Source organism: Lacerta agilis, chromosome 4 (assembly GCF_009819535.1).
Source record: "Lacerta agilis isolate rLacAgi1 chromosome 4, rLacAgi1.pri, whole genome shotgun sequence".
Taxonomy (NCBI): domain Eukaryota; kingdom Metazoa; phylum Chordata; class Lepidosauria; order Squamata; family Lacertidae; genus Lacerta; species Lacerta agilis.
Genome location: NC_046315.1, coordinates 78,219,284 through 78,236,975, shown reverse-complemented (window position 1 = coordinate 78,236,975; position 17,692 = coordinate 78,219,284). Strand labels below are relative to the sequence as shown.

The 17,692-nt window shown below is 43.4% G+C and overlaps 1 protein-coding gene across 2 annotated transcripts in view; it reads right to left on the bottom strand.

The window, feature by feature from the left end:
- Nucleotides 1-8,120: 8,120 nt before the first annotated feature.
- The window catches only part of EFNB2 (ephrin B2), a 54,867-nt gene continuing 45,295 nt past the window's right edge, over nt 8,121-17,692 (bottom strand). Inside the window, exons 3-5 of one of the 2 annotated variants that reach the window (XM_033147775.1) lie at nt 13,605-13,697; nt 12,719-12,832; nt 8,121-9,722 (exon numbers count right to left, since the gene is read on the bottom strand). In XM_033147775.1, the coding sequence (XP_033003666.1) occupies nt 9,340-9,722; nt 12,719-12,832; nt 13,605-13,697 (590 nt within the window). In that variant the 3' untranslated portion in view covers nt 8,121-9,339. The remainder of the gene's footprint in view (nt 9,723-12,718; nt 12,833-13,604; nt 13,698-17,692) is intronic. The other variant, XM_033147777.1, reaches the window with a different exon arrangement.

Here is a 17,692-nt window from a genome sequence, read left to right as displayed (position 1 = left end):
GTGTGTTTTTCCCCCTTTTTTTGGGAGGGGCCCAAGAGAGCAGGGCCCTAAGCTATAGCTTGTTTAACTTATACATAAATCCGGCAATGGCCCCACACAAGGCACATTGTTGTAATCAAGCTCAGAGCTCCTTAGGGCTTGAATGACAAGAGGCTAGATCCCTAGGTCAGGAACCACTACAGAGTTACTAATGTCTTTCCTAGGTCCAAAGTCAAACTAGCAACATCAGTGTATCTGATGAAGTGTGCATGCACACGAAAGCTCATACCAAGAACAAACCACAGAGCCTAGGGGCTTGCTGATCAGAAGGTCGGCGGTTCGAATCCCCGCGACGGGGTGAGCTCCCGTTGCTCGGTCCCAGCTCCTGCCCACCTAGCAGTTCGAAAGCACGTCAAAGTGCAAGTAGATAAATGGGTACCACTCCTGCGGGAAGGTAAACGGAGTTTCCGTGCGCTGCTCTGGTTCGCCAGAAGCGTCATAGTCATGCTGGCCACATGACCCGGAAGCTGTACGTCGGCTCCCTCGGCCAGTAACGCGAGATCATAGAATCATAGAATCATAGAGTTGGAAGAGACCACAAGGGCCATCCAGTCCAACCCCCTGCCAAGCAGGAAACACCATCAAAGCATTCCTGACAGATGGCTGTCAAGCCTCCGATTAAAGACCTCCAAAGAAGTAGACTCCACCACACTCCTTGGCAGCAAATTCCACAGTCGGACAGCTCTTACTGTCAGGAAGTTCTTCCTAATGTTTAGGTGGAATCTTCTTTCTTGTAGTTTGAATCCATTGCCCCATGTCCGCTTCTCTGCAGCAGCAGAAAACAACCTTTCACCCTCCTCTATATGACATCCTTTGATATATTTGAACATGGCTATCAGATCACCCCTTAACCTTCTCTTCTCCAGGCTAAACATACCCAGCTCCCTAAGCCGTTCCTCATAAGGCATCGTTTCCAGGCCTTTGACCATTTTGGTTGCCCTCCTCTGGACACGTTCCAGCTTGTCAGTATCCTTCTTGAACTGTGGTACCCAGAACTGGACACAGTATTCCAGGTGAGGTCTGACCAGAGCGGAATACAGTGGTACTATTACTTCCCTTGATCTAGATGCTATACTCCTATTGATGCAGCCCAGAATTGCATTGGCTTTTTTAGCTGCTGCATCACACTGTTGACTCATGTCAAGTTTATGGTCTACCAAGACTCCTAGATCCTTTTCACACGTACTGCTCTCAAGCCAGGTGTCACCCACCCTGTATTTGTGCCTTTCATTTTTTTTTGCCCAAGTGTAGTACTTTACATTTATCCCTGTTAAAATTCATCTTGTTTGCTTTGGCCCAGTTCTCTAATCTGTTAAGGTCATTTTGAATTGTGATCCTGTCCTCAGGGGTATTAGCCACCCCTCCCAATTTGGTGTCTTCTGCAAACTTGATCAGGATGCTCTCAAGCCCATCATCCAAGTCATTGATGAAGATGTTGAATAAGACTGGGCCCAAGACAGAACTCTGTGGCACCCTACTAGTCACTTCTCTCCAGGATGAAGAGGAGCCATTGATGAACACCCTTTGGGTTCGGTCAGTCAGCCAGTTACAAATCCACTGAATGGTAGCCTTGTCCAGCCCACATTTTACCAGCTTCTTTACAAGAATATCATGAGACACCTTGTCAAAGGCCTTGCTGAAATCAAGATAGGCTACATCCACAGCGTTCCCTTCATCTACCAGGCTTGTAATTCTGTCAAAAAATGAGATCAGATTGGTCTGACATGACTTATTTTTCAGAAACCCATGCTGACTTTTAGTGATCGCAGCGTTCCTTTCTAGGTGCTCACAGACCGTTTGCTTAATGATCTGCTCTAGAATCTTTCCTGGTATTGATGTCAGGCTGACTGGGCGGTAATTGTTTGGGTCTTCTCTTTTCCCCTTTTTGAAAATAGGGACAACCCCAGAGTCGGACACCGCAACCCCAGAGTCGGGCACGACTGGACCTAATGGTCAGGGGTCCCTTTACCTTTACCTTTAAGGTGCTACTGGAAGGAATTTTTTTATTTTTTATTTTGTTTTGACTATGGCAGACCAACACGGCTGCCTACCTGTAACTAGCAATATCTAGTTAGTAAGAAATAGTTTTAAGTCTTCCTGAAGGATACTCAGAGTCCAGTGTGACTTTCATGCTCTTTATTCAGCTCATAGTAGTGAGGAATGCAGTTCCCCCAACACGTTTGCTTTATATACACTATTTACACAATGGGCCCCACATGATTGGCTAATTCCGGGATACTCCTATATGCCAATCGGAATGCGGATTCACTTCCACCTGGAGCTGGATTGGGTGGCTCCTGCGGACCAATCAGACTGCTGCAATCTCAATCCTATTGTTCTGGGACCAGTCAGACAGCTGCAATCTCAATCCTATTGTTCTGGGACCAGTCAGACTGCTGCAATCTCAATCCTATTGTTCTAGGACCAATCAGACTGGTGCATTTTGGATCCTATTCAACTCAGTACATAACACTTCCCCTCTGTGCTTACAGGAGCGTACTCAGTGTCATATGCTGTGGTTTGGGCCAGGGAGAACCAAGAACCCCAATCACACCAGTTCCCGCAGCTTTGGTTTGTTAGCCCACCTCACAAGCTACGCATTGCTTATGCAAGCTTGTGCCTTGGACTGAAGCAATAAAAATGTCATTGGTGTATGTTGGAAAACAAAGGGAATCCCTGATGGATGCACTGTTTGACTTTATTAGTGCAGACCTCTCGATTCATTGTTCGCCAGTCATATGTCATTTGGCTAAGGAGATATGTCTCTATTTAAGTTATAGTTCTCCGTCTTCTTTAGTACATATTCCATGGCTAGGCCCCAAATCGATAAGACTACAGCATAGAAAGAAAGGTTCGAGAGCTATAGCAACCAGACATTTAGGGTGCTCACTGGGGGGGAGGGGGGAATCATTTATATTGAGGCAACACCGTGTTTTCCTTAATTTTCTTTTTAACATACCAGGTTGAACATCTTATGCACAATCTGTGAGCTGCTTGTTCCTTCCTTTAATGGATTCTTGCTCCTTTCAGGGTAGATCACAACTGTGCATTATCATTTTATTTTCCACTTAGAGCCTATTGATTCAGCCCAGGCTCATGCTAGAGAAACAAGCTTCATAATGAGGTAGTAAATTCTGCTTTTTGTTCTCATTTGATAATTAATAGTGCCATGTCAGCAGCAGTTTAAAATGCAAGTACATCTTTCCCTTCAAGTTATAAAACATGGGTTGTGAGTCAGCCAGCTTTATGCTGGGTATGTTTTCTGAAAGGCGAACAGCTTCAGCAGAGTGCTGGTTGCAGTTACTTGGTGGAGTTGGCTTGGGAGTATGGGGAGACTGTGGGGTAGCCCAGTTGGCAGAGCATGAGACTCTTAATCTTAAGGTTGCGAGTTCAAGCCCCACATTGGGCAAAGGGATTCCTGTATTGGTTGGACGAAATGACCCTTGTGGTCTCTTCCAACTCTATGATTCTACAAAGTCAATGTAGCTGAGGGTTGCCCTCAAAGACTGGCCGTAGTTCTCCAGAACTTTCTCAGCCCTACCCAGAGATGCCACCGATTGAACCAATGACCTCTACATGCAATGTATGTGCTTTAGCACTGAATTACGGTCCTGCTGAGTTTCACAGTCCAGAATCCAAACAATATTGCAGCCATCATATCAGTGGTCTCAGATTCTCATTATTCTAACCCAGGCATCCCCAAACTTCAGCCCTCCAGATATTTTGGGACTACAATTCCCATCATCCCTGACCACTGGTCCTGCTAGCTAGGGATCATGGGAGTAGTAGGCCAAAAACATCTGGAGGGCAGAGTTCGAGGAAGCTTGTTCTAGCCAATAATCATGTCATGTCAGCAAATGCATAATTTAAGCCACATGCCCTGATACAGTTGAACCAGCTCCATGCTGAAAACTTTCACATCTCTAAACATGTTTTGCTGAATGAAAGGATTGTGTGATCTTTGAAATCACACAGGATGTCCTTGGAAATACAAGGGACTTGGAACGCACTGCAAAGCCCATGTGAACAGCCATACACTGAGGCATTGGGAGACCAAGATTCAAATTTCACTTCAGTCATAAGACTTAATGAGTTTTAAGCAGTGCAGTGTGTAGCAGAAGCTAAAATATGCAGGATATGCAAATGCTATAGAAGCAAACAAGTGCCTAAGTGGACAGTGAAAATACATATAAATGGAATTATAGGTATTAGCATGGAATTATCATAGCCCGATTCCACCAAAATCAAACTCTCTGTGTGATGATTGCCAGAGATTTATATGATGCTGAATAGCTTCGGTGTGTCTGAGGTATCATAATGAAATGAAAATGTTCATTTATCTCCAAAAGGCAATCAGCTGAATTCATGTGGGTGCTGCCATTCTTTGCTTGGGATTCAAAGAAAACGAGACATCACCAATTTCCTCAAGTATGAACTTACTTAAGTTCTGTTTGGTTTGAAGATTCTCTAACAAGGACTAAGCGTACAGCAGTGGCTGAAATTAGGACAAAGTTTGCATTAGATACATTCTACTCCGTAAGTGTTTAGTGGGCCAAATCTGGATACCATTAACAGGGGAAGGAATTAAAGCAGCAATCAAGCAGAAGATACTGTCCACCACATTTTCTTCAAGTACCATTGTCTGCTCCTTTGTGGCTAGAAACCTGCCAACCTAGAGGCAAGGGTCAATGGGACCAACTTCTGAATGGACATCTATAGGATGCAATAACAATTCTAAAGATTTCTAGAATGGTTGCTGCAAAATTCTAATAATATTCTCATTATTCCCAAGAATGAGAAGATAAGCATTGGTGAATCAACACAGGAAGAAGTGGTTGAACCTGGAGAAAAGATTCTTTGTCAAGCTGCACAACAGAGAAGTCAAGGATTCTTTGAGATCTACTTGTATGACTATCGCACACAAGTGGACTGGCAGCTGAGAGCACAGGTAAACCACAGCTTATGAAAACTTCTACCAACAGAAAGAGCAGCGTATCTCCAAAGTGTGTCCTCTGGGTTGCTTTGTGGCAGATCTGCACACGCTAGATCCAGATCAGTGAGAATAAAAATAAAAAGGGAAAACAAGGAGTTCATTCCTATGGTTTCAGATTTTAAAAATCTGTTCTTGGGTGATATACTTCTAAAGGAACAACCAAACCACCTCCTTGATGCAAGACCGCTTGCTTTATAAATACGGCTGAAAAGGCATGCCATCGTAAGGTGGTTGCCACCATGAGAGATGTTGCGAACTCAATTACAATGAAGGAATCAATAGGATGTACTGTATGGTTCATGCCATCAGCCAAATACAGCAGCAGGGAATCTCCGGTCATGGAGCCAAATGTAGCTCTTGAGCTTCGTTTTCCAGCCCAGGCACACCCTACATCTCTCCGTACCAGAGTTCTCATTGGCCCTGCTCTGTATCCACCTTGACTGCTCTTGCCTGGCTGGAATGTGTCCTTGAACTATGATAAAGCCTCTGGCTTGGTTGGGTGTAGCATCTGACTTTTGCACGGCTGGAATGCAGCGTACTGTACAAAAAGGAATATAAAATCCATCGCCCTGCTCAGGACACACACAGGCCAGGCCCTGCTTGCATGCAGAGCCTGGAAATTTGATCATAATGGAATGTAACACTCTTGCTGGTGAAGGTTCCTTCTTCCTGGCTGGGGTGTGGAACTGGGTGTCTCCAAACTCCCCAGTGGATATGGCCCTAAGTGTAGTGGGTGGGTGGGTGTAGGGCAGGGAACCAAATAAGATCCGCAGAAGGCATTGTTTCCATAGGAAAAAAATATTTTATTTTTTAAAGAACAAATTCAGTTTGAAACAGATGTGGAATGTGAATTTTCATAGATTTCATTTTCTGGAAGGGGCTAACTGCAATGTAGAACAAAAGCAGATTTCAAATCTATGACACTCTAGGTTTTTTTTAAAAAAAAGAGAGAGGAAAAAAAATTATTTATAACTCAAGCATAATACTGTGTTACTTACAAACTGGACAAAGGAATTCTTAAATAAATATTCATGGTACACAATTACAGCACAAATATGCAGCAATTTGGCAACCTTTTTTATACCTTATCTTTTTTTTTTTTCCTGGATACTGTGCAAAGGGGAAATGATACGGCCTTTAAACAAGCTGTAGCTAAATACATAGCAAAAAGTCAGATTTTATACAAAACATCTCGCTTAGACTTTATTAAAAAACCAATGTTGCTCTATATACACAATCTGGTTAAGAAAAGATGTTTATTCCCGTTTCCATGTGTATTTTTATTTTATATTTATTTAAAAAGGTGAATAAGGCTACTGTAACACCCCAAATCCATATACAGTAAATCTTGAACTTATTTACAGCATCTTCACTCTTTTAGACATGATGGTGTAAATTTCAAAAAAGTTAGGTGATTCAAGGGGGTAACACAAGCAAGGCATTTACAGTAACTTTTCAAAGCTGAACCAAACACCAACTAAAAGGAACAGTTGGTAAGATTGTCATTATTCTGCACAAGACACAACACAGATACACAGGGCTCTTCTTTTCTTTGTTCCTCACCCCCCCCCTTAAAACTGGTTGCAGGTTGTTGCTGCTGCTGCTGCTTCTCCTTCTCCACTGATTCATCCAATATTTCCCCCTCTCAAAGTTTAGTACATGATCAGAATGTAACCAACTAAACATACTCTCGATTAAAACAAAAACAAAAAAAGGCCCATCTATTAACTCCCCCCCCCCCACAAAATCAAATCTTAATGACTTACAAGAAAAAATCTTTCATGGATGGATTCACAGAAAGGAAGGCTTTAGGAAAGAACTACATCTGTATTGTAGCTGGTTACCATGGTAACCTCCCACAGAACCATGATTCTCTTCCACCCTCCCTTCCTCTTTGCTTCTCCTTGGACCAACATCATTTTCAGGTTCAGGAAATACAGAGAGTAATCATTTCTATGACAGTACTTTTTTTTTTTTTGCACGTGCTCAGTGGAGGTTTGAGAACCTTAAAACGCTGTAGTTACGTGTTCTTTCCAGTCCAGAAAGTGAATCGTTGCTATGGTAACAGGACTATGTGAAAAGACATCTATTTTGCATAGCACATAGAAAAGTAGATTCCCCCCCACACACCCTCCCCCAGGGTATAAGAGGTTTGAAGGAGGACAGCAACCATGCTTCCAAACTGAAACTCTCCGTATTTTGTGACCAGCTGAATTGACTCCCATCTTGTAAGGCAAAAAGGGGCGGGAACAAAACAGGGACATAACACAGAAAAAAAGAAAAGAGAAAGAAAACCCACATCAGATCATCCGGTTGTTGAATACATGATGCGGTTACGCCAATTCTGTGATATTCTGGGGCTTGCGTCTCCTAGTCTTAAGAGTTATGCAAGACAGCTTAGAGGGCTTTGTCATTTTCTCAGTATTGTTCTTTTTTGGAGTGAAGCTATCTATCCCCCACCCACCCCCCCACCCCGGAAGGCTTGCCCAATCATTTTGCTTTAGCACTGACAATTTAAGATTGAATTCATTGGCACAGATGAACTTCACATCTTCTGGTGCAGAGTCTGTGCAATCTCTCTCTCTAGATATATATATATATAATAGATATATATATTAGTAATCATAACAAAATCTGCTACTTTATATTCCATGGGTTCTATACACCTACTATAAATAAGTCATACCTTAGATCTCCCTCTCCTCTGTCTAAATGTATTGCATCTTTACGGACCGTAAGCAGTTTCCCATATGTGCTTTTAACTCTGAAAGAGAATAGCCCAGATAAGCAGCAGTGTCCGGAGTACAGGGCTCCCTTGCAAATGCACTGCCAGAAACAAGGCTTGGTTGGAGGAAAAATAAAAATCCTGATTAATATTCAGAGATGTGAATGCTTTTTCTTTTTTAAAAAGTGATGGAATTATAGCCCTCTTGACTGTTAAGCATGTGGTTTTTCTATGTCAGATGTTGCTGTTTTCTTAAACAAATTTTCCCCTGTCCTGTGATTAATTAAAATGTGATAAGCATAGCAGCGGAGTCTGCTTTTTTATTTTATTTTTTTAAAAAAGGAAGGAAAGAAAGAAAGAAAGAAAGAAAGAAAGAAAGAAAGAAAGAAAGAAAGAGAAATGTCATTTGAAGCAGACCGAGATTTTGCTACAGCTAGTTCAAAGCTGTACATCTTATTGCTGGCACAGTAAGTACCCCAGCAGTCCTGCCCTCATATATCACTATTGTCTTGTCTCCCAGGCACGTCCATTTTCCTTACACTCTTTGTCCTACTTTAAAGGGAGAGAACTATCCTCTCCCGCACATTGCTATTGGAGAACAACCTTGGCACCCTTCAAACGCAGACCCTATTCAGCTGCTTGTGTTGCTGTGTGTTCCAACTTGCTTCCTAGAACTCCAGATATCAAAAGTGCTGCGCTGCCTAAATTGTCTGGCTCGGCCCAGTTGATATTCCAGAGGCAACAACATTCGATCAGCCCTTCTCCTGCTTCCCATGCACCACTTATCTCATATCCTTGGCTCTGCTGACAAGCTAGCTTCGGGACGGAAGATTCCTTTATTTAAGCAAGCCCGGTTCCACCCTTCCCCTCCCCACCCCCCGAAAAAGCACTAATCATTCAAGTGAGGCTGCTACCACAAATGGATGGTGTATGGAATGGCAAAAATAAAATAATTATAATTATATGCTTTCCAGTAGTGATGTAGGTTGAGGAGTGTGAATGAATACTAGTGTGAAGATTGCTACCCGACTGAAGTAAAATGCATCAGGGGACTGACTAAAAGCAAGAAGGATGATTAAAAAGTCTTACTTAAAAGCTGGTCTGTATGACAAATCCGCAAGCTCTTAAGAGAGAAAGTACACACAAAGTCACAGGGCTGCGTTTCAAGCTGGATGACTTCCGACTCCCTCCCCAAACGCCTAAAAACCATTAGCGTCCACGAGTTGCTCCATCTTCCCTGGGCTTTTCGTACGTGTCTGGATGCCAGCAGCACATGGCTTAGGAGGTGATCAACGTACAGCAATTGGGGGGGGGGCAGGTATCTTCTATGCAAATCCTTCCAGCTTCCAAGTAAATGCTTGTTCACCAAGGCAGGAATTCTACAGGCTAGGGAAGCTGTCCATCTCAACGTGGCTCTCTTGTCACAGGGTGGGGCTTGCCGTTCCCTCCGCTGCACCTGGTCCAGTAACCAGCGCAGGGGCTCATCACAACCCCCCCACCCCACCCCACCCCTGCGTCACGGATAGCATTTTGACCAGAGAGAGAGAGAGAGCTCTGAAAAAGGTACCGCGCTGAGTGTTCATCAGACCTTGTAATAAATGTTTGCTGGGCTCTGAGGGGGCATTTCTTGAACGATGTAAACTGGGTGTCCATAATCGCCGCTGACTTTTTCATAGTGTGGGCAAAATACACTATCTGCAGTCCTCAGAGGAATGATAATGTCACTGGGTTCAGACCCATTGTTGTTCCCACTGCGTTTTGGGGTGGCTAATGTACTAAGTGACAGCGTCGTCGTGTGCTGGGGAGAATGCTTCCTGTGTCTCCGCCGGTACTTCAACAATAGAACCACCAGAGTTATGATGATGATGAGGAATATGATGGACCCTGAAGCTATCCCTGCGAATAAGGCCACCTCTGAACCAAGGATACTGGAATGTCCAGCCTTGCTTCCATCTGAGTTGGGACCTAGGGATAAAGTTGGAAGGAAGAAGGGGCAGAGGGGAGAGACACACAGAGAGAGAAAGAGAGAGATCTAAGTTCAAAATGATGATTGTCCCATCACCAGTTTGCAGCACTGAAAGACTTTGACTGTTGACTGAACTTTTGACAAACCAATTACCCCGCAAGACATCTAGGAACAACCAGCCACAAGTCAGCCATTCACATTCAGCAAGACGCTTGTGTCCGTTTCTCTCATTTTTTACGTTTGCTCCCAAACCACACTGTGTTCTTTTCATCTATCATCACCCATCAGCAGCAAGGACTGGCACTGACAAGGCAACCTTTGATGCACGCCATGCCTTAACAGATGTTGGTCAGCTCAAAGCAGCTAATAGGGATAAAAACATGGGGGGGGGGGGTGAGGAAATTCCCTTGCCACTTTCTTTTTCAAACACTAATTTGGACTAAACTTTGCCATTGTGCGCTTAACCTCTGTCTGGAGATGCATCTGTGTTGCCAGGTGGAAAGCAGGTTTGAAATGCTAAAAGACCCCAATAGATATTGCTTCATTTTGTTGCATTTTGGGTTTTTTTTAAACTACGGTTTAGTTAAAACAGGGCAGGTGGGAACAGCCTCAGACGGATGCCACAGAGGGTCATCCTGGATCAATCAGCTCACACAGATCTGCTAGGGCAGAGATGGGCACCTGCCCTGCCCTTCTGTGTAGCATCCAGTGGAGCAAATTAGCCCACTAGATCTACAGAGGCCAGCAGGGATGGGTGCTGGTCATAGCTGGTAGCAAGGGGGCTTTGCTGGGAACAAGATTCCCATTGTACCTGCAGCTAGAATAGCGGTAACAAGGATGCAAACCGATCTGGAGCTCACACAGCAAGCGTGTTTTAAATTAAATCAAATTTGGTGCTTTGTCGCTGAGAAAACCTTTAATGGGTTTTGCTGCAACTTGATGCCTATTTTCAAGAGAAAATATTGCTGCTGTGGAGGCTAAATTTGGGTAGAAAAACCCTCCCTTAGCAAAAAATTGCTGATGCCTGCTCAAGTAACTGACAAGCAAAAGATTTAATGTAATGATGGCAAATAATGGAGCGCAGGTTAAGGAGTTATATATATTTTTTAAAAAACCAACAATGGCACTGAAGCCAACTGACTGAGCAGTGGTCTTAGTCTGCGTTCTTCTCACTGACTTCCCCTCGCTATTCTTCCTCATTCAAGTGAAATAAGGAGGAGAAACTGATCTTACAGCGGTGGCCCATGAGGTGGTTTGCGAGGCGGAAAAGATGGCAATAGCGGACAAGGGGACTTCCTACCCATATCTGCCAATGGCAAGGCGGACATGGGATGGCACAGCCAGAAGGGTGCAATCCCATGGCTGTCGGGAGTGGGTAGATGTTTGCCCAGCCATAGGTGAGGGTGGCTGATGTCATCGCGATGACCATACCCCTTGCACAACGTTTATGCAATACCCCGTACCTCTACTGCCGCCTTCAGAGAAGTAAGAGCAGAAAGGCCGCTCCCCCTCCATATATGTGCTGCGGGATACATTTCACCCTGTGAACCACTTCAATGGCTGCCACTACTATTTTTGTCATTCTGACATTTAAGATAAATTCTCGTCTTATACTCATCCAAGAATCAGCTCAGTCATTATATATTGCTTAGATGAGTTATTTAGAGTGCCAATGTGATCCGCCAGAGGATGACAGCAGTAATTATACATGTTTTAAAGCAAGCCTGATAAGTGCTAATGATAAACTCTTCATAAATACTGCCAGAAGACAATGGCTAAAATCTAGAGCTCAGTTAAGGATCCTTTAGTTGACTTCAATTAGGCATGAGTCAAGTGTGCTTAACCATGAACTGGATCGCAACCAATGACCACCAAGTCATCTCTTCTGGTAAGCTTGTTATAACTACTTCGATTCCTCCCTCTTTCTTTCTCTCTCTCTCTCTCTCTCTCCCCCCTTCTTTTTGAAGTCAGCAGTATTTCCAGATGGAACCATTCCATTTCTATGAAATGCAAATGAAGAGAGGCTTACTTTTGCAGAAGTAATGATCTTTGACCCCTCACACACTGGTACACATGCTTCCTCTCCCTATGCTAATGCTTGCTTTTATTAAGCGGGTTCTCCTTCATGGAGAGCACGTGTTGCGGTGGGGCCAGCAAGTCACCCCTCTGTTGCTGGGCGGGATTGTATAGATGGCCACTGGTGTGATTGGGCTCTGGGTGTCGTTGGGGAGATTTTTACGTTGCAATTGTTGATGGACAGCCCAGTGACTATATATTGCTTGGCTCACAGCGTGATATACCTCTTTGCTGCGTGCATTGGATCACCTGCCCCCCTTCCCTATTGTTAGGCCTCTGCGTATGACCTTGCTATGCCTGCCATGGGGTCGTCTGCTTTTGAGGCAGGGGCCTGGTAGGAATTTTTCCATTTGGCTGACTGGCTGGTGCCATTTGGTTTTTGCCTACTGCGTAGCAATTAGTCACAACTTGTAAGGTTGGCGGTTAGGCATTGGTTATAATTGGTTGGTGGAGGGGCAGGGTTGGCTGTGGCTGCCCCTCCAATGCTGCTGCTGCATGGGGAATTCCGTTAAAGGAATCCAGGGGCTTGCCATGCTTGTCCGCAAGAGCCCCTGGGAGCATTAGGGGAGAGGTGAGGGTCAGACCCCCGGCTCCCATTCTCTCCCCAAAGTGTTTCCCCCTTTACTGACTCCACAGGCGGGTGGATGTCAGTTCTGTCCCCAGTGGGACAGATAGTCTGAACCAATGCCTAAGCAACCACTCACATATTTTGTATTTTAATAAAGTTGTGGCCAAAATGATGACAAAAACCTTAAACTTAAATTTCTGTGTGAAGTGTGGTTTCATTTGAGGGGTGGTTTGGGGACCTTGACGCGCAATTTCTTATTATTTAATGAACCCTTAGTGATGGGAGATAAAATGTATGAGAAATAGCCTTTAAAAATCACCTCCTTCAAAATCTAAAAGCTCTCCTGTTTACCTGCATGATCCTTTACAAAGGGACTTGTTGTAGAGCTTTTCCCGTTGGTACCAGCTTCCTGTTCCGGGCGTTTAGTTGGATCAGCATTATTTGGGGACCCACCAGAATTGGGAACTGAAACAACACAAATGATTCACTACAAACTAACAATAATGTGCTTTATAAGCTGGTTATCAATTTTCACGAGGCATGAATGGCTTTGAACAGAAGATCCTTTATGCAGGAATACAAGAAGATATGAGAATGTAATTTTCTCCTTTAAAGCAAGCAAGAAAGAAAAAGCTATAGAGTTATTTCAGAGATTTAGATTGTGAAGCTAGTGGCAGAAAATGAAGGGGATTCCTGAAATTGGCAGGAAAACCTTTGCAGATGACATTTCAGCATAGCAGGCAAGTTGATTGACTACTAAACCAACCTCTAATTAGAAAGAATAGGTTTTTTTCTGCACAATAGGTTATCTGTATATGAGAAAAGGACAATGAACAAAACCTTCTCTTCTTTAGGGAGGATTTGCCACAAGCAAATGGAGGGAGCATTAGCCCCCTTTCCCTTTTCATTTGTTTTAAATAATTCTGAGCTCTGAAACTGTGCTTTAATGTTTAGAACGCAAGCAAGAATAACTGCAGCACATGTTGTTCATGGGTGACCTTTCTTTCCAAGGAGAGCTCTCCAATGAAGAGATCTTATTGCATTAACTCTCTTCCTGTAAAATCTATCAGTAACTTAGGTGCAGAAAATAGGCTTTGCCTTCAGAATCCAAAGAAAGGCAGACTAATATAGACTCCGCTGTTTCATGCTGTTTCACCTTATTAGCAGAAGCTGAGACACTCAATGGGGCCCAGGGGCCGATCAAAGTTGTTTGATGAAAAACACAGATGGTCTTTACCTTGTCCAACTTTCATTAGGATCTTCATGGCTTTTGTCTGACACACCCCTCCCTCCTGGTTATCCAGGCCTTCCAATGATCCATTAGATGTTGCTGAATGGAAAAAAAAAACAAAAACACAAGAGTGAAAGATTTCAGGATGCCACCAGGTGAAGTTACACAAAGCAAGAGTACCTGAAAATAGATGTTATCTGTTCAAATTCACTCCTGCTGTTCAGGTTTACCCAGAAAAAGTTGTGAAATGTTTGACAGACAGGCAAACAGAGCAGGCTGTGTTGTATACCTAAAGCTGGAACGCATTATCGGGTTTCTAACTTATCCAGGCACTTTTCTTTCATGAACAATTGGCTGTCTTGTTATTATGCCACTGCTTGAAAGAGTAGACGGTTCTCCACACCTACACCTACACTGCCCTGAAAAACTGGGAGTTGGCTGGAAAGAAAAGGGAGTCTTGCCAGCCTCAGCAGAGCAAGTAACTTGCATTCCTCTCAAGCCAGAGAGTCCTACCGATTGAAAAAACGGAGGTGCTGAGATGGCAGCAGAGCTGTGCTATGGACACAACTCAGAATTTGCAGTTGCTCATTTGTGTACTCCAGTACCTGTGCGTATATCACTTGATCTAAACCCATCTGCATCTATTTCCATTTCTCCCTTCACCTGAATGAAGGGCAGGGAAACTGTGGCCCAGGATGCTTTACGAACCCCCAAGCCTAAGTTTCCAACAAACTGATGCACACACTCAAGCAAAAACAGACAAAATGAAGACTCAAAGGCAGCTTTTCTTTTCTGCTTCCTTAGCTTGCCTAACTCATCAGGGAAATATTCTACCTATCCATCTCCCCTTAAGGGCAAATAGAATTTGGCAAAAATCCTGCTGCGGCAAATCCTCTTCCCACAGACCAATGCACACTCCCAAATTCTAGGGGAAGTTGCTGATCAGCTGAGAGCCAAAAGGGAGGGGAAGATGTCACTGGCAAATTTCTCAAGAAAGCTGCAAGAAGAGTGGGATTGGACTGGGGGGGGGGGGGTTGGGTTAGCTCTTGGTATTTTAATTATCAAGTTGCAAGGCAGGGATACTCTGAAAGCAGGAATGGGCTGAATGGAACCTGCAGGTCCCCATTTTTATTCATGGGACTTAAGAGAACTGACATTATTTACTTATCACAAGGATTTCGAAGTTGCAAACAATATTTCATGTCCTGAGCAGAAATAGCTGCGCAGACTATCTTGATGAATAACACCATGACAACTTTTAATATTAATATTATGAACTGATTATAGCCCTAATAAATCTGGTATCAACATTATTGGAGGTTTCCCCCAGTACTTTCTCCTACCCTAGTGCTCTATAGCCTTTCCAAGGCACATTTGCAACAACATCTGGTAACTTACTAAAATATTAAAGGAAAGGAAAAAGCCATGAAAGTCCTTGCAGGGGGTGTCCATGAAGAAAAAGCAATTAAGCGGCACTTCTGGTACTAAGAAGAATCTCCTTTTCATCTAATTTAGATATGGCCCCATAACTCTTTCTTTTTTCTTAGAAAGATGTACCTTATACACATCCCCGAGTTCCTTCATACCCCCGGACCCCCTTTCACTAAGTGTCTTCCCAGCCCCATGTTGATATTTTTCTTTCTCTAATCTTCTCACTAGCTGCAAAACTACGAACCTTTTCCTTCCCTTTGATCTAGTTCCTGCTTTTGTTCTACTTCGCCCTCCTTGTGGGTGTAACATAATTCCTCACTACATGAACTTCCTTCTTGCAGCTAGCTCCCTCTCATATTATCCTTGTAGCTGAGCTTGCCCAGGCATCCCGGGCTAATTCTGGCTTTCCGTCTCACACAAAAGTTAGCTGGCCAAATTTCACCTCTTCGTTTTCTAACTCCTTGCATGTGCATTTTTAAAGTGAGAAATTTGGCTTGGGAAAATTGTGCACATCTGCGGGGCCAAGCTCAGAAAATAATGGAGATATATAGCTTTGTTTTGTTGAGATCTATTTTTTCCCCCTCAGAGAAAAGAAAAAATCAATACCAAGAACCAGTTTGGGACATAAATCAAATGCATCTTTTGTTGTGTTTTTTTATGACCTCTTTGTTTCTGTCCTTGTAATCTGAACACTGGCCAACAGTGTACAGAAATACTGAAATAGAGCTTTGGTAGAGAAAATAGCAAATAAACAGTGACCGTCCTGCTCTTAATACTAAGCTTCAGGAATTTGACTGCCTTTAGCTGCCGTTTGCAGATTAAAACATAACAGAGTCAGACTGCGGTCGGTGTCTTTCTACACTGTAAAAAGAAAGAGAGAGACCATCTTGTTTAACCCATGATCTACGCAATAGCAATGCAACCTAAACAACTCACAGCTTAACCTCTGTATGACACAGCGAAGAACGCTGCAGAAGACAAAATCTCAGAACTAGTGTCGCAAAAGGAATATAGGAGTTGTTATACTGCTGCGCTCCTAAAGGATCCCTGCATGCCTTACTTCTTTAGAATCAAAGTTGCAATGCTGGTTTCGCCCAAGTCCCTGATGAATTCTAAGTTACCGTGAGGAACGCTAGGTTGATAAGGACTGTTGAACATTTGTTGGCAAATGTGGATGTAGTGAAAAGGCTTTGTGCTGACTATTAAGCAACAGAAACTCTCTGTTGCTGCAGCCAATAGCTCCTTTAGGAGTTAAGTTTTTGATGAGTAATTGAGATATTGATAATTTGGGTTGAAATTAAAAAAAAAATCAGGCACCCCGTATTTTTCGCTCCATAAGACACACTTTACCCCTCCTAAAAAGTAAGGGGAATACCTGTGCGTCTTATGGAGCGAATGGTGGTCCCTGGAGCTAAGTTGCCCAGGGGCCAAAAGCAGATTGTGTTTTTTATTTTACAAAGAGAAAAGGGGGTGTTGAAAGGACCCTGTTCAGCAGCTGATCAGCAAGAGATCGGGAGAGAGATAAGAATCCCGGCTCCCTTTCTGCCCCGCCCTCCTTTGTTGAATGTGCTGCAGAGGGAGGTTGCTTGTTTCCCCAGGACATGTGACTGGCTGATTAGATTATCTGTCTGGAAACAGTAGAAACTGCTCCCTTTCCTTAAGATTTTTCAGAAATGTGAGTTGAACCCCATAAAAATGGGGCTTTTCCTCTTTGCTTTTCCCCCTTTGCAAAAAAAGCTGCAAAACTTTTAGCTGGTCCTGAAAAAAAACCCAGGGCTTTTCCCCTTGCAAAAAAAGCTGCAAAATATTTAGCTGATCCTCAAAAAACAGGGCTTTACCCTTTGCAAAAAAAAGCTGCAAAACCTTTAGCTGATACTTAAAAAAAAACCCAGGGCTTTTCCCCTTGCAAAAAAAGCTGCAAAACCTTTAGCTGATCCTCAAAAAACAGGGCTTTACCCTTTGCAAAAAAAGCTGCAAAACTTTTAGCTGATCCTCAAAAAAACAGGGCTTTTCCCTTTGCAAAAAAAGCTGCAAAACTTTTAGCTGATCCTCAAAAAATAGGGCTTTTAGAGGAGGAAAACCAGAATATTTTTTTCCCTTGTTTCCTCCTCTAAAAATGAGGTGCGCCCTATGGTCCAGTGCGTCCTATGGAGCAAAAAATACGGTATACCTCCTGCATCCCTCATTTGCCTGCTTTTTATGGTGGTGCCCTTTTGGCGTGCGCTGCAGCATTAAAAAACACCATGCAAGGGAGGCATTTGGATATTTTTTCCCCCAGTCATCAACGTGTCTTGGACAGCATTTGCCTGGGATGAAACTTTGTGTGTTGTTTGAAGCTCCTGATAGTTGGTGAAAAAGGAATGTATAAACAACAAGAGAAAACGCCAAGAAAGCTTGACCTTATTAAAACAGAACTGTCATATTCTGAAACATTTATTCCTTTCAGCTAAATATATAGATATTTTTTTTAAAGTGACTTCATCAGAGCCCTAACCCAGCTGGGTGGCCATGGGCAATTCATTTTCTTATTCTCCAATGAAGGCTTAAAGGACAGATCAACAAGGGCATTAAATGTCTCTCTTAAAGAAGAACAGAACAGCAACAAGGAGCTCTTGATTCCACTGAGATAAAACTAAGTCCAGTGCCACCCAATGGCCAAGCTA